We start from the raw sequence: 25963 nt of genomic DNA on the forward strand, positions 1-25963 counted from the left end.
GTCTAATGGGCACACTATAATATATATTTCTTCCCCTTCAATGTGGAACAAAATATCAATAACATCAAACTCTGTAATTTGAATAATACCAATATTAACCTTCATCAATTTCAATCATTTTTGTTATATTCTGTAAATCATCATTAATTATCACTTTATACAATATAAAAATTAATAACAAATTTATCATTTTAAAATTTTGTTATAATTCCAACACAATAATTACTTTTTCTATAATGTAAAATAATAATATTTAAAATATTTAACTAATTAAATTAAGGTTATTAGTTGAAATTCATAAAATAACTAATTTAACTATTATTTTTTAATTCATGTGTAAACTCTGTTTTGTCTATCTTTATGAGATCGAGGGAGTAATATTCATTGAACTGAATTAACCAGTTTAATCAATCTATTTTAATTAAATTTGGACAATTTGATCCGGATAATAAAAGAATTCAATTACCAATAATTTATAACTCAAGTGGTATAAGCGTTTGGCAGCAACTTGTCAAATGGTGGGCAATTTCTCCCACAAACGCTCTCCTTTCTCAATTATCAAAAAACAAAATCAATTATTTTATAATTAAAAAAAATAAATTAATCAAATAATTTACATTTTATTTTTAATAATTATTTCGTATAATTATTATTTTTTATCTATTTTAAATATTTAATCGAGTTAACAGACCAATCCATTCTATTCGATTTTGCATTGTCAATTTATTTTGATTGTAGATAATATTAATAATTCGGACAGTTAGATTAAAGAAATAAGATAATTCTCGTTAAATCACTCTCTAGTCTCTACTCTCTAGCCAAGCCCATAATAAAATTACCAAAGTAATTAAAATGGATTTAATTCATCAAAAAAAAAAATTAAAGTGAATTTATCATTTTCCATATATTCTTTTCTTGGAGTGGAGTGCAAGCTCTCTTGCAGGTATAAAATCTGAGGCTGTATACGTTCCACTGTTCAAGCTTAATTTCCATCAGAATTATCAAAAAAATATCATGGAGAATTCGGAAGCAAATTCCATCCCATCTACTCATAATAACGAAGAAAATATTAATTGCAGGCTATGGCCTTGCGAAGACGCAGATTTCAAATGTCAAATTTCAAAATCTGAGAAGATCATTCGCGACATAGATCACAAACAGACCGAACTTTTCAAGGCCTTAAAGAGAAAAAAGGTATTCATCTTCCATTTCTGATTGTAATTATTCATTTGTGTAATATCATAAACATCGAATTATATTTTAGAAACTCTATAATTAATAATATTCTGATGATTTTTGTCAACAGATCGATGAACTAGGCTTGGCATTCACAAGTTTGCAATCTGCTTTACAATCGGATTGGAACCTAAAAATGCACGGCAATGAGCAGCTATTAGAACAGATTTTAGAAAAAATAAGTTTCAGGAACAAGATATACCAGGGAAGAGCTATTAAATCGTTTTTATCAGAAGACGACGAAGAAAAAGAAGAAGCACAAGTTAATTTTAAAGTACGAGTTTAAAATTTCAAATGTTTATCATAAATATTGCTCGTTTTTTGTTAAACTGCGGATTGATTATTTTGATTTTGTTGTCGCTTGATGATTAAATTTAATCAGAATTTAGATTTTAAGCTGCGACATGGGAATGGAAATAAGAGCATGGCTGCAGAGAAACGGTTTCTAAAGGAGATCAAACGCAAAAACAGTAGCAATTCTAATGATTTTCTTGCATCGATTAATAAGGAGATTAATTACTGTCGTGACATTCAAAAGAGGAAAGAGTTGGAGTGCAAAAGGGAAAAAGCAATAACTAATGCTACTGTGAAAGGACAGAGTTGGTGGAAATTTTTAGGATCAAAAGAAGAATTTCAGGACAAGATCAATGTAAGTAATTAATATTTCAAATCTAAGTAGTACGGACAATTCATTCAGTCAATGTGTCATGTTTCGGAAACATTTTAGACACTTTACATTTCAGACACGAAGCTTCTTTACTTATATAGGAAACCTCAAAATAACATCTTTTCGCATGCTACCTATTCATGATTGTTATTTTTTTCAATACATGTTGCTGATGTGATATTTTTCAATTTTCGATTCGTAGAACGTAGAAAAACGTGTGGAAGAAATAACAAAGAAGCGTTTGAAAAATAGATCTCGCATTAAGTCTTTGATTAATAGACTCAAGACTGTAGAAAAATATGTTGTTTCTCTAGAATCCCAGATGGAACAAGCAAAGTGTCGAAAGGAAGAAGCTTACAAGCGTATATGCTTACTTATAAAACAGCATGAAGATAAGGTATCGATTTCGTACTCTTTTCATAAAAATAAATTAAACAAAGGGTTATCGCGGTTTCTAAGTTTACGTGGGAGGTTATTTTAACTCACATGTAGTAAATTTTTAATCAATTAGGATAGATCAATTAACTCTCAAATTGGACCATCACAGTTCATGAATGCATCGATTTCGTACAATTTTAGGGTTAATTAACTTAAAATTATAAATTATTGTCACTAATTGATTAATATTGATAAGTGTGAGTTAATTGATACCCGATGCATAATTTCAGAGACCGCGGTGACTCTTTGCTGAAATTAAATTTGCATGGTAGAGAGCTTAATTAAGTGGCATCATATGTTCCCAGTCATTAGAAACAAACTTTAATTTATATTGGGAGTGCCATATTTTTGCATCTCCTGTGGCATAATATGACTCGTAAATAATTATTCAGGAATGCTGCTGTTTCGGACACCTTTCAGCCTTGAACAATGTCACAGAAGTTGCCAAAAGAATTTTTGACCTGCATGAGCATAAGAAGCTTAAGCCGGAGATTGAGTATAGGACCGATCAAATAATAGAAATGATAGCATGTCGATGTCGAATGGGTTCTAAACTAGAAAGAGTGGAACCTAGTATGGTGATTGTTAGAGATGTATTCTATGGGAAAAATGAGAAAAAAGTAACAATACTAGAAGTGCCGGTGAGACGGTGGATAGATCAATCAAAATAGATTTTAGACAATTTTATTATTCGCCTCACCGAAAATAAAGGTCTTATTGGAAACAATTGTGAATTCTCAGGGTGTTTTTGTTTTTAATGTGTCTCTAAATATATACAAAAACTGTTAATCGTTAATTTGTGATGGAATTATGATGGATTTATGATGAATTATAGAGAGTATTGTTCTTAATTAATCAAAAGGGTTGAATCATGCATTTGATTCATGTGTATTGGTATTTTTGATATAATCTAATGAGTGATTCAAATTTCAATATTGAGTCTCTTATATGTGTAAATTGTTATTTCCTGAATGGGGATTCATTTTCAATGCTTTATATGTAATATCTTTTATGTGATAATCGACTTGTTTACGTTTCTTTTATGCCGCTAGCTTTAAGCTTTTGGTGGCATTCAACAGCTATAGATAAGAGTCATGGTTTGTATGAAATGATGTTCTAGTTTTTCTGTTGACTTATGCTGCCTTAGTGGATAAATTGGCTATACTTTTTTTTTGATAATTTAGGGAGGGGGAGCGCTTGTGGGAGGAATCGAACCCACGACTTAGCAGTTTGCTGCTTAGCGCTTATACCATTTGAGCTATAGCTCATTGGTAATTGGCTATACTTTAGGACTAGGAACTGTGACTTCTTACTGCAATTTCGCTGCTGATATGTTGTGTTGCTTATGTTTCTGGTTAAGCTGTAAAAAGGGAAGATAGATCATGCAATCCTTCTGTATTCCGGAAAATAAGTGTGCAGTCCTTGTTCATGTACACCAAAAACTATGGCATGCCTGGTTTATATGGCAATGATTGTCCAAGCCGTTGCGTCCTGGATTTCAGGGTACTAGTCTAGCAACCATCTGAGAAAGGTCTCAGTGCTTTTATGATAGATTTTCACATGGGAGGAGGAGTCTCAGCTGCTGTCTCCGAGACTGCAGCTGCTCCTATTGAGCTAGTTAAACTTCTGTTTGGAACAGGGTAAAATGACAAAGATATCTGTAAAGTCGTAGTTAAATGTGCTATTCCCGTATCCTATAGCTCTATGACGTTGTCTTTTTGACATTCCTGTGGATGAATCAGGCTGCGTTTTTCTGGGAACTAAGCTTCTAGTGGAGTTGCTCGTGCTTCAACCCTTTTTGTTGTTTACTGCGCACAGACACGTTTTGCCAATGATGCAAAGGCATCAAAGAAGGGCGGCAGTTAAATGGTTTAGTTGATGTCTACAGAAATACCATAAAATCTGATGGGTACTACTGGACTTTATCGCGGTCTCAACATTTCATGTGTTGGAATTATTGTGTTCCAAGGGCTATATTTTACTCTCGGAAACCTGCGGTTCTGGCTGGTGTTTTTAGGTATAAATTTTGCTTATTGCGCCTATTCTACATCCGTCTTTCACTGATTCCCATATGTATAGATCACGTTTAGGATTCTGCGCAACTACATGCTTTGATTTTGCACTGAAAGAGCATGCCATTATCATTCATTATGCCGGTGTTTATTTTCAATTCTGATTGTGTTACAGAGTAGTTGTTTTGCATCAAGAAAAGCTAGATTCAAAGAAATGAACATTCTTACACAAACAACTACACATATCCATGATGATTATCTGAAATGTTATATATTCAAATCAAATGACAATCTAATCCCAATCAATCCTTGGAATGTTATACTAAAATCATAAAAGAAAAAGAACTCAATTCTTGAAATGTTATTCTATTAAAACCAAAGAAACTAAAACATAAAACAAACAAAAAACTAGTTTGCACCTCGTATATCATGAATCGCTTTGATCAACTCACACATTTTTTCAGCAATCCTGACAAGTGCTCCTATCAAGTCCACCCAGTTCTTGGCCTTCTGAAAACACCTGCCGGAATCCGCCTCTTCCTCCTCTTTCTTTGTATCTTTGAAGTGAGACAACAGGGATTTCACTTCAGATAACAGCATCTCCCTTTCGCTTGCTGTCCGCGTAGTTTCCGTTAAGATTGCATTGTCTGTCACCTCGTTCAGTTGTATGCGGCCGCGATCTTGAACTTCCTGTTCAGCCCCATGTATCTGTTCTTGAACTTGCTGTTCTTGAACTTCCTGTTCTTTCACATGTATCCGATCTTGAACTTGTAGTGTCTGATCTTGAACATGTTGTTCGGTGGCAGATTCTTGATTTTCTTGTTGCATCATGTGTTCTTGATCTTTAGTCGTTTTGCGTTTCTTTCTCTGCGTTTCATCATTATTTTCTTGCCTTCGTTTGCGTTTCTGGGTACTTCGTGGGGTTACCATCGTTACGATTCAGAGTTATTAAACAAGACGTTAGACGAGGCTCTGTTTGTTTCACAATGCTGAAACTGAGGTTTTTGCAATTTTATACTCAAAATTGAAAACCAAAACGCCGTCGTTCCATTTATTGAGCTCTGTTCTTTTTTTTTATTACCAAATTTCTTTTGATTAATTCTCACAAGAATCCCCAATAAATCCAATTCAATCTTATTTTTATTATTTAACCAAATGAAAATATAAATTTTAGGTTCAATTGACCCAAAAAATTTAAATGAGCTTATAATTTGATCTCTAAACATAAATTTGAAGGCTTTGAAGACTTTTTACTCGTTATTTTTTTACAAGCATCCACAATAAGTTCAATAGAATTTTTTTTTTTTACCAAATGAAAATCAGATGGCTTTAAGAACACATATCCACCGGTTAGGGGTGAGCAGAATGTTTTTATCAACCGTTAGTTCTTTTTTTTTTTACTTTTAGTGTTGCGCCATTTTTATTTTCAGTATTAAAAATAAATTTACATTTTTAGTATATATATATAAAAATTATACTATTGTGAAATTAAACGGCTTTAATTTTTATTTTTAATTTCTTTTAGTTTGAAAAATTAAATTTAAAATTTAAAATTTAAACTAATAAAAAACTAACTGGATAGATTTCATAAAACTATAATTGGTATTTATGACTGTGTTGAAAGGATTAAAATACTTATTAAACTTTAAATTTAAATTTGTATATAAATTATCCAATCTTAAATTAAAATACAAAAATATAAATTTTCACATGTGTGGAAAGCCTTAAATATGTCCAAAACTTGGGCTAAGCACATAAATATCTCAAATTCACAACTCATTAACATTCGTGCCTCACAAAATATTAATGTGCAGCAATCTCTCAAGAAAAAATAAAAATTTTCATAAATACCTCAAAACGCCAATAAGCCGACTTAGTCATAAAATAAGACAACTTTACCCTTATCTATCATCATCTTATGCCTGATTAAATTTGACAGCTCAGCTGATTTAGAAAGAGAAAATCCACCGCCGGCAACAACAAAAACGACGGTTGATTACTCAACGCAGATGTACAGCTCTATCGCTGTAGCCATAGGACCAAAAGTCGGATTTGTCTTGATTGATTCCACACGTAGAGATGTCAAATGGTCGACACGGCGAGCAACGACTAGGACTTTTTTTGCAGCTGGCTTGGCTTGGTTGAGACAAAATTCTCTGTCTATTCTAGGTTGAGGAAGAAGAAGCAGTGGGTAATTGAATTTTTGTGATATAATCAAATTGATTGATGGTGTATAATTCAAGTAATTATGTATCTGGTTTAACTTGCGGAAGCAATTCAGTTTTGAATTCTGGTGATATTAATTAAATTGTTAAATGTGTGTAAATGTATGTGCCCAATTCTATTTCTGCATTTGATTTGAATTATTAAGTTTTTTTTAATGTGGGTTTTACTCTTTTTTATAAAAGAAAGTGTTATGCTTATATTTTTGGGTTTGTTTGTGGTTCCTTTAAATTAGCATTTTATTTTCTTGATATTGATGGTTTCTGTCCAATACTAATACTATTAATCTTTGTGTTATGTGATCAATTTTGAATAAATTAGTCGGTCCTTTTCACAAAGACATGCGAACTATTTAGCTCACTAATTGGCGGCAGGTAAAGATTCTAAGGATAGAGGAGCTTCCCCAAAAATGTTCTCGTATTAAGTATGTAACCTCATGTTAGATATTTTAATTAGTTAGCTGATTATTTGCTTCTTGCTGTGCAAGATCTTGTTTTTCTATCAAAAAAAATGTGTTCAGTTTTGAGAATTCTATATATTCACACTCATAATTTAAATCTTCAAGGTCAATTATATTTATTATTCCTTAGTTATCTAAAAAAAGATTTCACAATAGGAGAAATTTATTTGTGAATGAGTTAGACTTTGAATTTACATTTAGTGTATTTTGAAATAATTATCAAATATTTTTCACGTTACATGTTTATTTTTCATATTATAAATTTTAAATTCTAATTATTCAATAATGGTTGAGTTTATACTTTATTTACATTTAAGTACATATTTTTTATGAAAATATTGAGTTCACTTTATATTTGCTTTCAACATGCTACCATTAAATTCTCACTTAATTAATTTATTTTTGATATTATAAATATTTAATATGGTGACATTTAGTTGATCTCCATTTGATATTTGGTTGATTTTCGGTTGACATTTGGTTAATTTTCGGTTGACATTTGGTTGATCTTCGGTTGATTTTTGGTTGATTTTCGGTCGATCTTCAGTTGACATTTGATTTTCGGTTGACATTTAATTGTTCTCTAGTTGATATTTGGTTGATTTTCGGTGAACATTTGGTTGATTTTTGGTTGACATTTGGTTAATTTTTGGTTGATTTTTGGTTGATCTTTGGTCGACATTTGGTTGAACTCGACACTTATCAATCGTAAGAAGGGGGGGGGGGGCAACAGTATTTGTCTTGCGGAAGAAAAATAATAGCCAATTAATATTCGGTTTATATTTGGTTGTTATTCAGTTGCTATTTAGTTAATTTTTAGTTGATATTTAGTTGATTCTCAGTTGATATTTAGTTGATTTTTTAAATTTAATTATACTTCAAAAAAATTAAAGTATATTTTTAAATTTCCTATAACTGGATTAAATATAAATTTTAAATTTGTTCAAACTTGTTGGCTTTATAGTTCCAAATCAAAGAATATTTTCATAATATATTTTTTAATCATTTGATAATTATTATTACTTAAGTTTATGATAATTATTAAAATAGAAATGAAATACTAACCTTTTATTTACAAATTTTACATGATAAACTAAGAACCAATTTCATATGTTTATTAATATTTATACAGATGAGGCATCCAAGTATCCAACTGCTAATATTAACATGACAGCTAATGCACCAATTAACATTTAATTATCAAAAATCAAACTAATTCTTTTTGTCTTCCATTAAAAATGAAGTACACATCTCAAAAGCACCTAAAGGAATGCAAAATCAAATGTATAACCAAAAAAAAAAATCAGATTTAGACGAAGACCTTATGGCATATGGGTTTCAAAGATCAAAGAAAATAATAATCAAAAAGTGATGAATCAAAAAGTGATGAAGAGGTTGCTTGTCTGCTTCGCGGCCCCAAAACTTGAACCAATTTCACCATCACACATTTTTTCAGAAATTCTTCCATCTCTGTCAAAATAGGTTTTCTCCGTCCATTTTTATTTTCCAAAGTGAAAAAATTCAAATCTAATTATAAACAGAAGTTGAGCTTTTGAAGTACGGTGTCGGGGCCAAACGGCGGTCGGCGAAGCCTAAATAACAGTCGACAGAGGCTACACGGAGGTCGGCGGCCTAAACGCGGTCGGCGGAGAATAGTCCATAATCGTCGGAGCATAAACGGGAAACTTGGGTATAAGAAGAGGTATCAACTGGTGTAGTGCTTGACAACTGTGAGAAGACAGGGAAGGGTAGAAAGGGGATAAAAATATTTTGAGGTATAGCTGAAAACTATTTAAAACAAATGAGAGAATTTTGCATTTTTTTATTTCTTGAGTCATTATTGTATACATTTAGAGTATTTGATGTATAGGGTGTAATTTCCTCCCAAAACTTAGCCAAATATAACTCAATCATGCATACTAAATCGAATAACTCTATGTTCTCAAACTTTTGATTAATTTTCACATGCATCTGCAACAAGTCTATAGCAAATTCAGTTCTTCAAAATTTTAACCAAATGTAAATCAAATGAATTTAAGAACACATATACATAGTCTCATACGTCATGTTAAAAATCTTACATTTTTTTTAGCCAGATTGATATGTATGTGATTTAATACACATGCATATCAAATAATTATATTGAATTTAAATTAAAAAAAAACATAAATTTGAAAACATCTAATAATTCTTTATCTCTAAAAATTATTTGGATCAAAATCTTCATCTAAAAATGCAATTTTATTACATTGAAAAGTGTTGACTCCAAAAACTATTGTCGACACGTATTTTTGGCATTATTTGAAAAAAAGTGGGCAGTTTATAAAAATATCTTCTTAAAATATCAAAAATAAAAATTAATTTTTTTTGTCAAAGATAGTCTACTTTAATTGTTACGGCGGTTAGCGGGAGTTAATGTTATATATTTTTTAAATAGGCATACTGTCCGTCAGTGTTGAGGGTCGAACCCTCAAACTCATACATGTATCATTAGAGTTTGGCCAACTGAGTCAAGCATCAAATGTAATAAAATTAATAATTCATTAAAATTCGGTTATATTTTTGTGCACTTTTATCACAAATGCAAGTGGCTATTTCTGATAATATCACAGAAATTTGGCAAGCAAGCACTACTGGGAACATGAACCATACTTAGAATCTATATGTGCCATCTCCGCAACCTTAATCTATACTTAAAAAAACTCTCAAACGGTCAAATTTGTGATGAAAATTATAACAGAATTAAGACGATAGTTTTTGGCTCAAATTTTAAAAAATTCATCATTAATCCATCACATTTCCGTCACAAATTAAAAAAATTTGTATATTAAAAATGCATTAAAAACGGAAATAATATAACACTCTGAGAAATTTGCAATTGTTTCCAATAAGACCTTTATTTTCAGTGAGGCAGATAATTAAATTGTCTAAAATCTATTTTGATAGATCTATCCAACGTCTCACCGGCACTTCTAGTAACACTAATTTCTTCACATTTTTTCCATAAAATACATCTCTAACAATTATCATACTAGGTGCCACTCTTTCTAGTTTAGAACTCATTCGACATCGACATGCTATCATTTCGATTATTTGATCGGTTCTATACTCTAACTCCGGCTTAAGATTAGTATATTCCTCGAGCGGGTCAAAAATTCTTTTGGCAACTTCTGTGACATTGTTCAAGGCTGAAAGATGTCCGAAACAGCAACATTCCTGAATAATTATTAACAAGTCATAAACCAGGAATAGGGGTGAGCAAAAACCGAACCAAACCGAAAATCCGGACCGAACCGAACCGAAAAAAATTATGGAGTGGTTAGAATGGTTTATGTGGAGTGGTTTGGTGTATAGATTCTGAAAATTTCGGTTTTCGGTGTTGGTTTGGTTTTTAGGCTCGGTTAACCGAACCGAACCGAAAACCGAAGTAGTCAAAACTACGTCGTTTTGATAAATTAATGAAGTCCTATAAATACCCTCTTTAAAACATCTAACCCTAATTTTTACCCTCTGAGCCGTTCCTCAAACTTGACTCCCCATCAATCCCCATCAAACCCTTCCTCTCTTCTCTATTGTTACATCTGATTCTTCCAAATTCAATTTCAAAAGCCACTTTTCAAATCCTTCATCTCTTATTGTTCTATGTAAATGGATTTACACGTTCTGAGATTAGGAAATCGACCATTTTTCATCTTTTTCTGTTCGAACTATCAACAAGTTCAGGATCTATTATTATTTATATTTTTTTATCAATTAAAGTTTATATCCATCTAACTTTTTTCTATTGTTTTATTATCGTAGATCTGGTATTTCAACAAAAAGAGTTGATGTTTATGCGAATTTTGATTAATTTCGTAGCGTATTTTAGGTAAATTTCTGAATTTTCGTTAACTTTTTGTTAATTTTTGAATATAAATTTGTTACTTTGTCATTATAAGGATTGTTTATAATTAATTTTTGGTTTTTAATTTTTACAGGAGGTTCAGTTTAAGGCAAAACTTTGGGTTTTATTTCTAGGTTTTTTAAGGTATTCTGTGCAATTTTTAGTTTCTAGTTTATTTTGATATTTATTTGTTGTCTTCCATTTTCATGGCTGATTATAACTAATTTTTATTTTTAATATTTGCAGGAGCCAGGAGATTTCTTGGTTTTCATTCTTACTTTATGCATTGAAAAATTATAAAGTTTTTGTTTGTTGATTAGTTTAGTTTTAGAGACTGATTAAATTTGTAAAATAATTTATTGAATATTAATGAATGTAATTAACCATATTTTTCATTTATGTAATTAGAAATTCTCTTATTTAGAATTTGATTAAAATTTTATATGTTTTAAATTCGGTTAACCAACCGAACCGAACCGCAAAAAACCGATATTTCGGTTAACCGAACCGAAAAAACCGCAGACCGCATTACTAAAATTTGGTTTTAATTTTATAGGGGTGGTTTGGTTTGGTTCGGAAGATTTGCGAACCGAACCGAACCGAACCGAACCGAGCTCACCCCTAACCAGGAATTAATCAAAGAGTCAGAGGAAAAATATATAAGAATATGTTAGCTTGCACAGGAGACACAAAAATAGGGTTAAAATTTGAGTGGTATCAAATCTTTGCATTATATTTCAATTTAATTGGTACCAAAACTTTGATTTATATCGAAATACTATTAATTTCTTTTTAAAAAAAAATCGTACTTCATTAGTTTTTCCGATATGATATGGCGATTAAATGGAACATATATTTTCTTAGAATATGATAAAGGCCAACTGACATTTAACTTATCATGCCCTAAAAAGTATAACTCTTTGATTTGAAATAAAAGTTAAAACTTTGGTACTCCAATAATAATTAAAGTTTGTTTCTACTGAACTGGAACATAGAATAAAATTGGATGCCACTAAATTAAACTCTTTACCATGGAAATTTAATTTGAGCAAAAAGTCATCGCGGTTATATTATGCATCGGTAATTAACTCACATTTAACAATTTTAATCAATTAGGGACAATAATTTTAAATTTTAAGTTAATTAACCCTAAATTCGTACAAAATCAACGCATTCACGAACTGATTCAATTTCAGAGTTAACTGACCTACGTTAATTGATTAAAAAATTACTACATGTGAGTTAAAATAACCTCCCGCGTAAATTTAGAAGCCGCGATGACCCGTTGTTCAATTTATTTTGACAAAAAAAGTAAGAAATCGATACCTTATCTTCATGATGTTTTACAAGTAAGCATATACGCTTGTAAGCTTCTTCCTTTCGACACTTTGCTTGTTCCATCTGGGATTCTAGAGAAACAACATACTTTTCTACAGTCTTGAGTCTATTGATCAAAGACTTAATGTGAGATCTATTTTTCAAACGCTTCTTTGTTATTTGTTCCACACGATATTCTTTGTACTGCAAATCAAAAATTGAAAAGCATCACATCAATGTATTGAAAAAATAACAATCATGAATAAGTAGCACCGACATAAACATGGCAAAACGATGCTATTTTGGGGTTTCCTATGTAAAAAATAAATTTTCGTGTATGAAACGTCAAGTTTCCAAAATGTTTCCGAATCAGGACATGTTGATTGAATAAACTGTCCGTACTACCTCGAATAGAAATATAAAATACTTACATTGATTCTTTCTTGTATTTCTTCTTTTGATCCTAGAAATTTCCACCAACTCTGTCCTTTTACAGTAGCATTAGTTATTGCTATATCCCTCTTGAACTCCAACTCTTTCATCTTTTGACTGCGAGTTTTTGCATCTATGTTGTCATAACCGTAACGCCATAATGAAATCTCCTTATTAATCGATTCAAGAAAATCATTAGAATTGCTACTGTTTTTGCGTTTGATCTCCTTTAAAAATCGTTTCTCTGCAGCCATGCTCTTATTTCCATTCCCATGTCGCAGTTTAAAATCTAAATTCTGATTAAATTTAATCATCGAGCGACAACAAAATCAAAATAATCAATCCGCAGTTTAACAAAAAACGAGCAATATATATGATAAACATTTGAAATTTTAAACTCGTACTTTAAAATTAACTTGTGCTTCTTCTTTTTCTTCGTCGTCTTCTGATAAGAACGATCTAATTGCTCTTCCCTGATATATCTTGTTCCTGAAACTTATTTTGTCTAAAATCTGTTCTAATAGCTGGTTATTGCCGTGCATTATTAGGTACCAATCCGATTCTAAAGCAGATTGTAAACTTGTGAATGCCAAGCCTAGTTCGTCGATCTGTCGATAAAAATCATCAGAATTAATTTACGCATGCACAAATGAGCAATTACTATCAAAATTGTAATGTGAATACCTTTTTTCTCTTTAAAGCCTTGAGGAGTTCAGTCTGTTTCCGATCTACGTCGTGAATGATCTTCTCGGATTTTGAAATTTGGCATTTGAAATCCGCGTCTTGACAGGGCCATAGCATGCAATTAGGGTTTTCTTCGTTATTATGAGCAGATGGGATGGAATTTGCTTCCGAATTCTCCATTATATTTTTTTGATAATTCTGATGGAAAATAATCTTGGACAATGGATCGTACATTCTCAGATTTTATACCTGCAAGAGAACTTGCACTCCACTCCAAGAAAAGAAATATGGAGAAAAGGATAAAATCAATTTTAATTACTTTGGTAAAAAAAATTATGGGCTTCGGTAGAGAGTGATCAATTTACTAGGTTTGATTTAGAACCGTCGATTTGACAAAAATCAAATTAATTGAATTATTTTATCTTTTTAATAGGACTGACCGAACTAATAATTTTGGATTGAGAGACCTCAAGTTCATTTGAACTTGAGATGATCATGTTCACGATTTACACCCTTCATTGTAAACAAAGGGGTGTAGATTAATTTAATTAAAATTATACCTTTTTAATCTACACCGTTCATTTTGCAATGAAGAGTGTACATCGTGAACATGACCCCCTCAAGTTCAAAATGAATTTGAAGGAATCTGAATCCAATAATTTAATCTAAAATCAACAAGTGAGTTATTTTGGTTAATTCGATTAAATTAGTAAAATGGATATCTATATGGGTTTCTTTTTTCTTTCAAAAATACCTCCTTTTATGGTTATTTTATTTTTTACAAAATAAATCTTACTTTATTCTTTTATCACCACTGGATGAATTTGTACTACGTCCATCTAATGGTGAAATGGACAAAATAGGCTAAAAATAAGTAATTGTAGTTTTTTCATATATAATAATTAAATGTAGGTAAATGTCTTAATAACATCCACCCTTTTGTCTCTTTTTGTAGAACTCTCATTTTCGTCTATATCTGCATCTTCCAGTTTCAGTTTCAGTTGTACTCACAATTACTCACAGTTGTCTCTTTTTATTTTATTCCGAGTTAAAAGAGTCAAATTTACAGAATTCGGTCTATTTAAAAATGAAAGGTCAAAATTTGGACAAAATTGATAATTTTACAGGTTTTAATATAATTAAAAAGAGAGCGCCGTAAAAAAACTTCGATCTTTTTCCTTTTTCAATCACCCTAACACTATAAAATCGTCAATTATATCTAAATTTCACACTTTTGGGTTTCAATTGCACCGAAAGGACTCTTTTTCATTCGAATTTTTTTTAGAAAAATCTCTATATATATATATATATATATATATATATATATATATATATATATATATATATATATATATATATATATATATATACTTGTGGATACAATTGCAAGTGAAAGGAGTGAATTTGGTACTATTGGTGATTTTACAATATTTGGGTGAAATTGGAAAGAAATTAAAAGGTTGAGGTTTTTGGGATATTAGGTCAAAGAGATCTAAAAGTTGGATGTTCTTTAATAAATGTAAAATATTTGATTAATTTAGTTCAATTTTTAAAAACATTTAATCATATTTTTTTGATTTTTTTGATGGATTGGATCAAATTAACTAAATTATATAAAAATATTCAAACTTAATTAAAATATATTGATTAAATTGGTTAATTCAATTTAATGAACATTTTACTTTATCGTTCCACCTCGACAATGATAAGAATTATATGCAATGTAAAAGTAGTCAATATGCCACAGCTTGCAACAAGAGTGTATATTGCTTATTTTCATTTAATAACGCACGTGTCATGTGTCTAATGGAGAATTTTACAACTGGTATGTAAGGAGTAAGGACGAAGCTTGAATTTATTTTTAAAGAGATTAAAAAAGGAAAAATTAAATAGTTAGAATGACATAAAAGTTAAAAAAATGAAGGGTCAAAAAAGCTAAAGGAAAAAGTTTCATGAGGATGAAAAAAGCTAAATATAAAATTTTGAGGGGGCTAATTCCCCTGCTAGCCCCCACTTGGCTCCTTCCTTGCGTATATGGTAAAGTAAGTTTACTATAGTGTTGTCCATTGGACCAAATTACAGTCTCTTTTTGGCCAGTTTCTCATTGGAACTTTAGAGAAAAACCCTAAATGCAACAGAATGAGTAAATCATGCGGTACTATAATTCTTGTAGAATTGATTCCATTTCTGTTTTCCATCATTTAAATAGTGTTTTCTGCACTGTACTCAACCGCCGGACGGTCCGGAGTCGCGGTTACATCTTTCTTCTGGATGATTTCTCTGGCATTGTTCAAGGTTGCAAGATGTTCGAAACAACAGCAGTCCTGGATTCAAAGAAACTAATAAACAAATATATCATATCTATGTAAGTTGATATTGAAATTACATGAAGTGCAAAAAATATTTTTATTTTATGAGAACAAACAAATGGGAGAAACATAATAGGCAAAAAATGAAATTTTATACCCATAATTTTAACGTTTTTGTCAAATATATCACAATTTTTAAATCTTGCTAGTTTAATTCACCGTCTTTTAAACTTTTGTCAACTGTAAGGAGAAATTTTATATATATATATTAACATACGGACATATAACATTACACCATATAATATTATATCAAAACGAATCATGGATATACTTGATAAAAACTGAAAAGATGATGGACCAAATTTATAAGATTTAAAAATCGTGGTATATTTGCTAAAGACACTAAATATGTGGATAGATAAATTCATTTACTAGTTTGGTAACCTTCTTGTTACTTTTTTCTAATTTGGCAACCTATATGTAAAAAGGTTATAATTCGGTGACTTCAAAATATTTAATTTAACTTTGTTTTGACCTAATTTTTTTGGAACACGTTGATATGAAATAAAAGTTAAAATTATGGTACTCCTTCAAAGCTTTCTACCCTGCAAATCTATTTTGAGCAAAGGGTCATCATAATCCTGAAATTATGCTTCGGATATCAAGTAACTCACTCTCATCAAATATAATCAATTAGGGGCAATATACTCTAATTTTAAGTCATTCATAATCCAATTTGGGAGTTAATTGACCTATCCTAATTGATACATGCGATTTGATTAAATCACGCACAAATTTAGGAACCGCAATAACGTTTTGTTCAATCTATTTTGATGAAAAATATGAAATTAATGATACCTTCTCTTCATGCTGTTTTATAAGTAAGCAAATGTGCTTGTAAGCTTTTTCTTTTCGACGCTTTGCTTGTTCCATCTGCGATTCTATAGAATCAACTTGTCTTTCTATGGTCTTCAGTTTTTTAATCCAAAACTTGTAAGATCTACTATGCAAACGCCTGTTTATCAACTTCTCTACATGCTTTTCATTCATCTACCAAAGAAAATTGAAAAACATCACATCAGTAAAATAGATAGCACGGACACAGGCACGGCAAAACAATGTTATTTTGAAGTTTCTGATGTAAAAAGTGAAGTTTCATGTCTGTAATGTTTCTGGAATGGAACATGTTGATTGAGAACTGTCCATACTACCTAGAATTGAAATATTAATTACTTACATTGATTTTGTCTTGAATTTCTTCTTTTGATCCTAAAAATTTCCACCAACTCTGTCCTTTTACAGTAGCATTAGTTATTGCTATATCCCTCTTGAACTCCAACTCTTTCATCTTTTGACTGCGAGTTTTTGCATCTATGTTGTCATAACCGTAGCGCCATAATGAAATCTCCTTATTAATCGATTCAAGAAAATCATTAGAATTGCTACTGTTTTTACGTTTGATCTCCTGTAGAAACCGTTTCTTCGCAACCATATTCTTGTTTCCATTTCCATGTTGCATCTTAAAATCTAAATTCTGCATCAATATCGAAATAATCAATCAGCAGATCAACAAAAAAAACAAGCAATATATTTTAAACATGAGCGGAATTAGGGAGAGCTTATGGTGGGCAGACGTTTAATAGTATAGTTTTCCGCCTTAAAATTCATAGCATTACCTGCCCATCTTACAAACTTTCAAATAATCTTACTCATCTTATAATAAAAATTCAAATCATAAACAATTTAAATTTTCAATCTTACTTTAAAATTAACTTGTGCTTCTCCTTTTTCTTCGTCTTCTTTTGATAAGAACGATTTAATAGCTCTTCCGTGGTACGTATTGTTCTTGAAACTTAGTTTTTCTAAAACCTGTTTCAGAGGATGAGCCAGATACTTCTGTCCATGAGATATATCGCCCGGACCAGATCGTAAAAAAGATAGCGATCTTGCCCATTCAAGATGATCGATCTGTTAATAAAAATCATCAGAATTGTTATCGAGTTTCTAAAATTCAATTCAATCTTTTACGCATATACGCGAATGAAAGATGGAATACCTTTTCTTTCTCTAAGGTCTTAGAGAGTTCATTATGTTTCTGATCTATGTCGCGAATGATCTTCTCGGAATTTGAAATTTCGCATTTGAAATCTTCGTTTTCGCAGGGCCATAGCATGCAATTAGGATTTCCCTCGTTATTATGAGCAGATGAGATGGAATTAGGTTCCGGATTCTCCATGATACCTATATTTTTTTGATAATTCTGATAGCTATTTAATCTTGAATAGTCTGAGATTTTATACCTGCAAGAGTCTTGCACTGCACTCCAAGAAACTTCTTTTGGAAAAAGGATAAAATCAAATTTAAATTACTGTGGTAATTTGATCATGGGCTTGGCTAGGGGGTGGGTAAATGGTCGGTTTCATTATTGAATAATTATAATTATTGATAAATAATATAAATTAAATAAATGTTAGTAGTTGAATTTTTTGAGGAAAAATGGTGTTTTGGTGCTATAATAAGATTAACGTCTAATTACAATATAGGCTAAAAGTGAATGATTATTTAAACTTTTCGAAATACAAAATTACAAATAAGGGTACAATTGGTTTTGTTCCTACGTCGGGATAAACGAAAGAAAAAAAATCTAACGTGAGTAATTTTTAAGTAATTAAGCCAAAACATAAAAGTAAAATGTGGATATTATGTATATTTTTTTAACAGAAAACTTATTGTTGAGACTAAATTAGTATTTAGTAAATCAAATTGAAGAAAACTAAAAGTTCAATAACTAAATTGAAACGAATCTGTCTTAGAACCTTCAATACCTTCAAGTTCAATAATCTTGAATAACTATTATAGTTTTTGCATTTTGACTAACTAATAATCTTGAATAACTAAATTGAAACGAATCAAAAACTATAATAGTTAGAATACCTTCAAGATTATTTATCCTGAAAACATGCATACAACCACACTTAGAACCTACATGTGCCATCCGCACCCTTAATAACGGAAATAGAACAACACTTTCTGTTACAAATTCTTACAAAATCACCAAAAATCCATTATAATTCCATCACAAATTTTATGTCATGAATTGACAGTTTTTCAAAATTTAATAACATATTAATTAAAAACAGAAATCATACAAGACCCTGCTCGATAAGGGTTTCATTTCAGCGGAGACCAATAATAATTCTTTTCATAATGATGATCTATTTGGACCGGTCTACCCACCGTCTCACCGGTACTCATATCAATGCCGTAATCCATCCACCGTCTCACAGGCACTTCTAGCCTCGTTATTTTCTTCACTTTTCCATTAACTACATCTTTATAAGTTACAAACAAACTAGGTGGTTTTAGTCTATTACTCCATTCCCATCGATATCCTATCATTTTTAATATTTCTTCGGTTCTAAGCTCCAACTCCGGCTTAAGATCGCTACATTCGTGCAGGTCAAATATTCTTTTGACGACTTGTGTGACGTTCTTCAAGGCGGATAGATGTCCGAAACAGCAGCATTCCTGAATAATTATTATTGGCCATGAAGCAAGAAATAACCAAGGAGTAATCCGAAAAATATAAAATTTATCAGCTTGCACAAAGGAGATGCAAAGGGTTACAAAATTTGAGTGATATCAAATCTTTGCATTATATTTCAATTCGTATCGAATATTTTTTTCGAAGAGGTACTTCCGTTAGTTTCGGATATGATATGACGAACAAATGAAACATATTCTTAGACTATGCCATATCCTTGGAATATAGTGTACTCTTTCAGTACAAATTAAGGTTTTTCTACTGAAATGACACATAGAATAAAAACTTGCACTACCACATAAGTCACTTTCAGCAACACTAACTTAGCAGCAGTTTTGAAACTGCTGCAATAGTTTATATAAGGCAACAGAAAAGTTACGATTTAAAACCGTTGCAAAGAAATAAACAAAATTCAAAATTTTACGATATAAGGCAACATTCATGACAAACTGCTGCATTAGTTTAAGAAAATACAACAGTTTGACTGAATCTAGCAACACTTTTAAACTGTTGCATAATCTTATATAAATACAATAGACACAATTATTATTTTTATTTTCTTTTTAAATTATTAGAAGATAACTTTCCATTTTTACTTCTCCATAAAAATCACTTTTCATAAACTTAAAAAATTAACTTCTAAAATTTCTTTTATTCAATTTTTTTTCTTTTCATTTGTTTGAGAAGAAAAAAAAATTATATCTAGTAATTTTAATGATAAGTGCACTTAAGATTTAGACTGTAGAAGAATTTTTAATCATTTTATTTTTATTTAAAGTTAAGTGTCTTTTTCATAAGACCTATTGAATTACTTCCAATTTTATATATTTATTTATAAAACAGATAGTCCTTTGGGGACATCCGATAAAATTAATAAAACGGATGAAAACTAATTTTATTCGGTTAAATTTTTTTTACAATTTTGCACCAAATAACTGTCATTTTCTTTAGAAACCAAAATTTGGCCAAAAAAAGAGAATTAATATTGCGCATGAAATTTACTTTGATGAGAAAAATCATCTACAAGAATCACAATAAAAAGAATAAGTTTCCTTCTTCTTTAAACTTTAATTCTATATAATTTAGTTTGTAATTTAACCTAATTTCAGAGAGCGAGAGGGAGAGAAAAGGCTGCCGCCATCGCCGCTGCCCGGCCTGACCTCGCTGCCGCGATCTATCGCCAACGCCCTTCCCATCTCTGTCGCCACCTGTTGCTGCCTCCCCGCTCCTTGCTATGGCCAACCATCGCTACCGCCCCGCTCCTTGCTCAGGTTTTCTGAATTTGACCTAATATATTAAACAGTCTAAGTTTATATTTCAATTATATTCGTTTGGTTTCTCTTCTTTCTCGTTTCTTCCAAAACCAAAATTGAAGCACTAAGCTGAACTTTTCGTGTTACAGAAGAAGGATAGGAGCAATTGATCTTAATTTCTTCGGTTCAGCTGATTCTATACCTAGGAGTAAGTTGTTTCTATTAATTTTCTTCTCTGTTAATTGTTTTTCATTTTGAAATGTAACCTAATTTGTTTTTTTCGATTTATACTGAAACAATTAAGTTTATAATTGAATCGGATGGTCTTCACTCATCACTATTAATTAATACCTCGAATAACCATATTGTATTTGTAATCTTTTTCTTGTAGCATTTGATTAAAGATAGATGCAGCATAAAAAGTAAAAGAAACAAGTTTGACGAATGATTCTTAATATTATTGTGCTGATGCTTGAAGTAGGATAAGCACACTCGTTCTAATTTTTGCCTTCTTATTCAGTTTAGTTGTTTAGATATTATTGGACAAAAGTGATGTAAATATATCTTAACTCTGTGCTAAGTAATTGGTTTTAGTAACTATGAGTTTTGCAAATACATGATTTGAATCAAAAGAATTGAATTGAATTCTTATGTTTCTAGGCTATTTAAAATATACTTAAAATGGTAAGGGATATGATTGGTTGATTTTTCTTCTTTATTGTAGGTACAAGTCTGAGATTGGAGATGCTATTCTAGAGAGAGTTATTAGGGTAATTTAATTTCTTCCTTTCCACTCCTACTGGATTGGAACATTGATTTGGTTATGTTATGTCTTGTTTGCTTAATTATTAAATGATGTGTAGTGGTGAAGAATCTCATATGGCTATTCTTAGGATCGAAAGAATATTAATAAGTGGCTTACAAGCTGAACAACCTAGCCATAGAAGTTGAAGCAAAGCTACGAGAAGTAGTAAAGAAATGTCTATTCAGAAGAAGCTATCATATACAGTTCTTCTTTTGCTCAGGTTGGTATTATGGCCTTACTTCATTTTCTTTATCTATCACTTGTTCCCCAAAAACTAAAATTGTAACAACTAACATGAGTTTCTCTTACTAATCGTTAGTAATAAGAAAGGCTCGTGTTTTTTTTTGAACATGTGTTGTTTTGTTAACTTGGTCAATGTTAAAAGGGCAGTTGTTCTTTTATTAAGTGTGTCGTACATTGGATTTTTTGAATTGGTGTATTGATTTGTCAAGAAACAATAGTTGATGCATATAAAAATTTGTAAAGCTCTTCTAAATAATTTGAATGAGTATTATTTGTTTTAAGTTTGTTGCAAGCATGTGCTTAGTTCTTGACTTAATTTGTTTGCAGCTTGTATTTATGATTCTTTTGGACTTGTGGTTTAAATGTAATTGTACTGCTTCACTTATTTTCCCCTTTTGAAGGGTTTTTGAGTGATGGACCAAAGATAATGGCAAACTTTGTTTGTAATGGGTGCAAAGCTGTTACTTTCATTTGTATAATAAGTTCCAGTAACAGAAGCAATTGGTTAACTAACTTATTATCTTCATCTATTAATAAGTTACATTGTTTTCATTTTTTAGTCATTCAGGTCATTAGACATAGGAGTTATGGGTTTCAGTTAGGCTGCTTGTTGATTTTTTACATGTGTATGTATATAATGGAGAGTGTAATTAAATGCAGGCAATAAACCTTTATATCGTGATGTTTCTCCTTCTTTCTGAAATTTAGTAATTAAAAAATGGCTTAAAGTATAGGCATATATAATGATGCTTGTCCTGCTCTTCTGCCTAATCTGCATCTTCTGCCTGTTCCATTTAGGAAAAGAGCTCAAAGAGAAAAGAACTAGAGGACCTACTATATTGAGTAAGGTACACTCAAGGAAAATGGAAGAAAGAAAACCAATAGTTTTAAATGTTCATTTTTAGCATTATAGTCCAAGATCTGGTTATTAGTTTGTCATATTTCTGATACTATATTTTGTCTTATTTGGTTGCAGTCCAAATTGCAGGAGCTCCTAAACAGTGGAAATGATTCTTTTTCCACTGTTATGGAAGAGGGATTACAAGAACCAATTTGAAGAACGGAGTAGGATGCAGTTCTTCAGTAATTGTACCCGAAGAGCTTGTGCAATTTATCACGGACAAGATAAGAAAAGAACTGAAAGATCACTTTGAAAAGGAGATGGCTGGGTATAAGGCGTTATTTGAAAGTATTATGTCTCAAGTGAATCCGACAGTAGATGAACCAAGTGAAAATTCGGATTCTAAAAGCGCTCAATTTTGATTGAGAGCTCCTCTAATTAAGTACTAGTTATGTTTTGTAGGATAATCGTTATGTTTGATGAATACATTTTCTTTTTTGTGATGTAATGGATGGAATATTTTTAGACTTTGAATTTTATGAATATGTTCCTGTCTTCTAATTTTAGTAAATATTTTATGTTATCCATTTTTAGTGAATGTTTTATGTTTTTAAATTTAGCGAATAATAGTTTCCGCTTTTAATTCTTGTTCTTTAAATATAAACTGTTGCGTGTTCTATATAAACCGTTGCTTCAAGTTTAGCCAAACCATTGCATCAGTATATATAAGTGTTGCCTAAAGTAATATCAAATTGTTGCCTTACAAAAACAAATGTTGTCTATAATATTATAAAAATTGTTGCCTTATGAAAATAAATGTTGCCTAAAATATTGTACAAACTGTTGCCTTAATAAAATAAATGTTGCCAAAAATGCATTACAAAACTGTTACAATAGATGTTTCAAACCGTTGTTTTTGTTATAAATTGCAGCGATTTTTTTTCTATTACAATAGTATAAAAAAACTGCTGCAATAGCTATTAAAACCTACTGCAGCGGCCGCAAATGTAGCTGATTGAAAAGCGTTGCAATAGGCCTAAGGCAATGGTTTTTACACATACAACAACACTTACCTAGTGTTGCTGAAAGTGACTTATGTGGTAGTGTTGATACGATTGAAGTTTTGTACCCTACAAATCTATTTTGAGCAAAGGGTCATCACTATCCTGGAATTATGCATTGGATATCGACTGACTCACAATAATCAAATTTAATCTATTAGGGGCGATATACTCTAATTTTAAGTCGCTCATAACCCAAACTGACAGTTAACTGATCTATCCTAAATCGATTCGTGAATTGACCAAAGATCACATCGGTTGCTTTTCTACATGTCAATAAATTGAATCACGCACAAATTTAGGGACCGCAATAACGCTTTGTTCAATCTATTTTGATGAAAAAAGTATGAAATTAATACCTTCTCTTCATGCTGTTTTATAAGCAAGCAAATGCGCTTGTAAGCTTTTTCCTTTCGACGATTTGCTTGCTCCATCTGGGATTCTATAGAATCTACATGTTTTTCTATGGTCTTTAGTTTTTTAATCAAACACTTAATGTGAGATCTATTTTCCAAACGCTTCTTTAACATTTTCTCTGCCCGCTTTTCATTCACCTACCAACCGAAAATTGAAAAGCATCACATCAGTAAAATCTATAAAAATCATGAATAGGCAGCACAGATACAGACACTGTGAAACGGTGTTATATTAAGATTTTCTATGTAAAATATAAAGTTTGGTGTTTGGCGAAATATTTCCGAAACAGAACATGTTGATTGAATGAATTGTCCGTACTACCTATAATAGAAAGATAAAATACTTACATTGATCTTGTCCTGAATTTCTTCTTTTGATCCTAAAAATTTCCACCAACTCTGTCCTTTAACAGTTTCATTAGTTATTGCTTTTTCCCTTTTGCACTCCAGCTGATCCATTGGCCAGTTACGCCCAGATGAAATCCCCTTATTAATGGATTCAAGAAAATCATTAGAATTGCTACTGTTTTTACGTTTGATCTCTTTTAGAAACCGTTTCTCTGCAACCATACTCTTATCTCCATTCCCGTGTCGCAACTTAAAATCTAAATTTTGCAACGAAATCAAAATAATCAATCAGCATATTAACAAAATAAACAGGCAATATAAATGTATGATAAATAGGGACGGACTTTGGAAAAGCTTATGGTGGGCAGTTTCTCACGTTTAATAGTGTAATTTTTCCCACTTTAAAATGTTCACATCGTTAATTTTGCTCGTCTTACAAACTTTCTATACAATATTGTTCGTCTTATAAAACATTTCTGGTTCCGCCACTGATGATAAACCATTTAAATTTTCAACTCTTACTTTAAAATTAACTTGTGCTTCTTCTTCGTCTTCGTCTTCTGGTAAGAACGATTTAATAGCCCTTCCCTGGTATATCTTGTTCTTGAAACTTATTTTTTCTAAAACTTGTTTCAGAGGATGAGCGCAACACCTCTGTTCATAAGATAGATTGGACCTGCCCGATGCTAATGCAGACACCAATCTGGTGAAGGTAAAGCCTAGTTCATAGATCTGTTAATAAAAATCATCGGAATGTTATCGAGTTTCTAAAATTCAATTCAATTTTTATTATGAATATACGCAAATGAATGATGAATACCTTTTCTTTTTCTAAGGCCTTGAAGAGTTCAGTCTGTTTCCGATCTATGTCGCGAATGATCTTCTCGGAATTCGAAATTTGGCATTTGAAATCTACGTCTTCGCAAGGCCATAGCATGCAATTAGGATTTTTTTCGTTATTATGAGCAGATGGGATGGAATTAGGTTCCGGATTCTCCATGATACCTATATTTTTTTGATAATTCTGATAGCTATTAATCTTGAATAGTCTGAGATTAACTTATATCTGCAAGTCTTGCACTCCACTCCAAGAAGCTTCTTTTGGAAAAAAGGTAAAATCAAATTTAAATTACTGTGGTAATTTGATCATGGGCTTGGCTAGAAATTTTATTACAGTTAAATTAATTTATTATTTTTAATTGCAATGACTGAATTAGTAACTTTATTTGAAATTGGTCTGAAATTCAAACAATTCAAAGCTTAACCAGACGAATTAGTCTCTTAATTCGATTAATTTGGTGTAACCAGTAAAATTATAAAAATCATAATTACATATAAATATAAAATATTTCAGTTAATCTGTAAATTAAACTTTTGAAACTCTTAACCATAGTTAAACCTGTACTTTTTTACTGACCAAATTGAATTGGCCGAATTGACCATAACTTTCAATGTTTAATGACCAAATTTGGATTTTCAATAAATGTGTCCATTAATTTGGATTTTCATTAGACAAAGACAACGGTTATTACTTATTAGTATTCAACGGCTCAATTTGTTGTATAGTTTCTTCTTCTACCAACTGGAATTTGGCCACCGTCTCACCGGAAGCCTATAGAAAAATCCTAAATGCGACGGAACGAATAAATAACGCGGTACTATTTTTTTATAGTATTGATTCCATATCATTTCAATTATATTTTTCAGCACTGTACTCAACCACCGGACAGTCCAGACTTACGGTTACATCTTTCGTCTGGATAATTTCTCTGACGTTGCTCAAGGCTGCAA

The 25963-nt window shown here is 31.1% G+C and overlaps 5 protein-coding genes and 2 long non-coding RNA genes across 11 annotated transcripts; 3 read left to right on the top strand and 4 right to left on the bottom strand.

The window, feature by feature from the left end:
- The first annotated feature begins 902 nt into the window (after nt 1-902).
- Nucleotides 903-3137, top strand: LOC126657326 (uncharacterized). The gene is made up of 5 exons (XM_050351995.2): nt 903-1194; nt 1307-1510; nt 1619-1885; nt 2106-2300; nt 2734-3137. The coding sequence occupies exons 1-5, from the start codon at nt 1015-1017 to the stop codon at nt 3010-3012; spliced, it is 1125 nt and encodes a 374-aa protein (XP_050207952.1). The 5' UTR covers nt 903-1014; the 3' UTR covers nt 3013-3137.
- Nucleotides 3138-4761: 1624 nt separating this feature from the next.
- On the bottom strand, nt 4762-5283 carry LOC130014781 (uncharacterized). Its single transcript, XM_056103602.1, has one exon. The coding sequence runs from the start codon at nt 5281-5283 to the stop codon at nt 4762-4764; it is 522 nt and encodes a 173-aa protein (XP_055959577.1).
- A 4630-nt stretch (nt 5284-9913) lies between these two features.
- On the bottom strand, nt 9914-13554 carry LOC126657325 (uncharacterized). Its single transcript, XM_050351994.2, has 5 exons — nt 13353-13554; nt 13073-13276; nt 12668-12964; nt 12246-12440; nt 9914-10252 (listed from the first exon to the last, which is right to left on the bottom strand). The coding sequence occupies exons 1-5, from the start codon at nt 13530-13532 to the stop codon at nt 9971-9973; spliced, it is 1158 nt and encodes a 385-aa protein (XP_050207951.1). The 5' UTR covers nt 13533-13554; the 3' UTR covers nt 9914-9970.
- LOC126657329 (uncharacterized) lies at nt 10530-11345 on the top strand. Of its 2 annotated transcripts, XR_007633290.2 has the most exons (4): nt 10530-10753; nt 10838-10904; nt 11014-11063; nt 11166-11345. It is a non-coding gene; the product is annotated as an uncharacterized LOC126657329 (long non-coding RNA). The 2 variants fall into 2 exon arrangements; XR_007633289.2 differs by having other exon boundaries at nt 10530-10904.
- A 1700-nt stretch (nt 13555-15254) lies between the features above and the next one.
- Nucleotides 15255-25256, bottom strand: LOC126657327 (uncharacterized). Of its 3 annotated transcripts, none has more exons than XM_050351996.2 (5): nt 24993-25256; nt 24695-24904; nt 16899-17195; nt 16520-16711; nt 15255-15676 (listed from the first exon to the last, which is right to left on the bottom strand). In XM_050351996.2, the coding sequence occupies exons 1-5, from the start codon at nt 25170-25172 to the stop codon at nt 15554-15556; spliced, it is 1002 nt and encodes a 333-aa protein (XP_050207953.1). In that variant the 5' UTR covers nt 25173-25256; the 3' UTR covers nt 15255-15553. The 3 variants fall into 3 exon arrangements, with proteins under 3 accessions (XP_050207953.1, XP_050207954.1, XP_050207957.1); XM_050351997.2 differs by lacking the exons at nt 24695-24904; nt 24993-25256 and adding exons at nt 17423-17629; nt 17718-17916; XM_050352000.2 differs by lacking the exon at nt 16520-16711 and having other exon boundaries at nt 24993-25255.
- Nucleotides 18702-24432, bottom strand: LOC130015742 (uncharacterized). Its single transcript, XM_056106482.1, has 3 exons — nt 24173-24432; nt 23768-23962; nt 18702-19189 (listed from the first exon to the last, which is right to left on the bottom strand). The coding sequence occupies exons 1-3, from the start codon at nt 24392-24394 to the stop codon at nt 18833-18835; spliced, it is 774 nt and encodes a 257-aa protein (XP_055962457.1). The 5' UTR covers nt 24395-24432; the 3' UTR covers nt 18702-18832.
- On the top strand, nt 19897-22990 carry LOC126657331 (uncharacterized). Of its 2 annotated transcripts, none has more exons than XR_007633292.2 (6): nt 19897-20476; nt 20608-20666; nt 21183-21228; nt 21322-21483; nt 22305-22354; nt 22483-22990. It is a non-coding gene; the product is annotated as an uncharacterized LOC126657331 (long non-coding RNA). The 2 variants fall into 2 exon arrangements; XR_007633291.2 differs by having other exon boundaries at nt 19907-20476; nt 21352-21483.
- Nucleotides 25257-25963: the final 707 nt, after the last annotated feature.

This window comes from Mercurialis annua, linkage group LG7 (assembly GCF_937616625.2).
Source record: "Mercurialis annua linkage group LG7, ddMerAnnu1.2, whole genome shotgun sequence".
Taxonomy (NCBI): domain Eukaryota; kingdom Viridiplantae; phylum Streptophyta; class Magnoliopsida; order Malpighiales; family Euphorbiaceae; genus Mercurialis; species Mercurialis annua.

What these genes read in the sequence shown, in the direction of transcription:
- LOC126657326 (XM_050351995.2), top strand. Translation starts at nt 1,015, where the DNA reads ATGGAGAATTCGGAAGCAAATTCCATCCCATCTACTCATAATAACGAA. An exon ending in AGGCCTTAAAGAGAAAAAAG is followed by an intron (nt 1,195 to 1,306) that starts GTATTCATCTTC and finishes TTTTGTCAACAG; the next exon opens with ATCGATGAACTAGGCTTGGC. An exon ending in TAAAACAGCATGAAGATAAG is followed by an intron (nt 2,301 to 2,733) that starts GTATCGATTTCG and finishes ATAATTATTCAG; the next exon opens with GAATGCTGCTGTTTCGGACA.
- LOC130014781 (XM_056103602.1), bottom strand. Translation starts at nt 5,283, where the DNA reads ATGGTAACCCCACGAAGTACCCAGAAACGCAAACGAAGGCAAGAAAAT.
- LOC126657325 (XM_050351994.2), bottom strand. Translation starts at nt 13,532, where the DNA reads ATGGAGAATTCGGAAGCAAATTCCATCCCATCTGCTCATAATAACGAA. An exon ending in AGGCTTTAAAGAGAAAAAAG is followed by an intron (nt 13,277 to 13,352) that starts GTATTCACATTA and finishes TTTTATCGACAG; the next exon opens with ATCGACGAACTAGGCTTGGC. An exon ending in AAATACAAGAAAGAATCAAT is followed by an intron (nt 12,441 to 12,667) that starts GTAAGTATTTTA and finishes TTTGATTTGCAG; the next exon opens with TACAAAGAATATCGTGTGGA.
- LOC130015742 (XM_056106482.1), bottom strand. Translation starts at nt 24,394, where the DNA reads ATGGTTGCAGAGAAACGGTTTCTAAAAGAGATCAAACGTAAAAACAGT. An exon ending in AAATTCAGGACAAGATCAAT is followed by an intron (nt 23,963 to 24,172) that starts GTAAGTATTTTA and finishes TTCGGTTGGTAG; the next exon opens with GTGAATGAAAAGCGGGCAGA. An exon ending in TAAAACAGCATGAAGAGAAG is followed by an intron (nt 19,190 to 23,767) that starts GTATTAATTTCA and finishes ATAATTATTCAG; the next exon opens with GAATGCTGCTGTTTCGGACA.
- LOC126657327 (XM_050351996.2), bottom strand. Translation starts at nt 25,172, where the DNA reads ATGGAGAATCCGGAACCTAATTCCATCCCATCTGCTCATAATAACGAA. An exon ending in AAGCACAAGTTAATTTTAAA is followed by an intron (nt 17,196 to 24,694) that starts GTAAGAGTTGAA and finishes ATATTGATGCAG; the next exon opens with AATTTAGATTTTAAGATGCA. An exon ending in TAAAACAGCATGAAGAGAAG is followed by an intron (nt 15,677 to 16,519) that starts GTATCATTAATT and finishes CTTTGAATCCAG; the next exon opens with GACTGCTGTTGTTTCGAACA.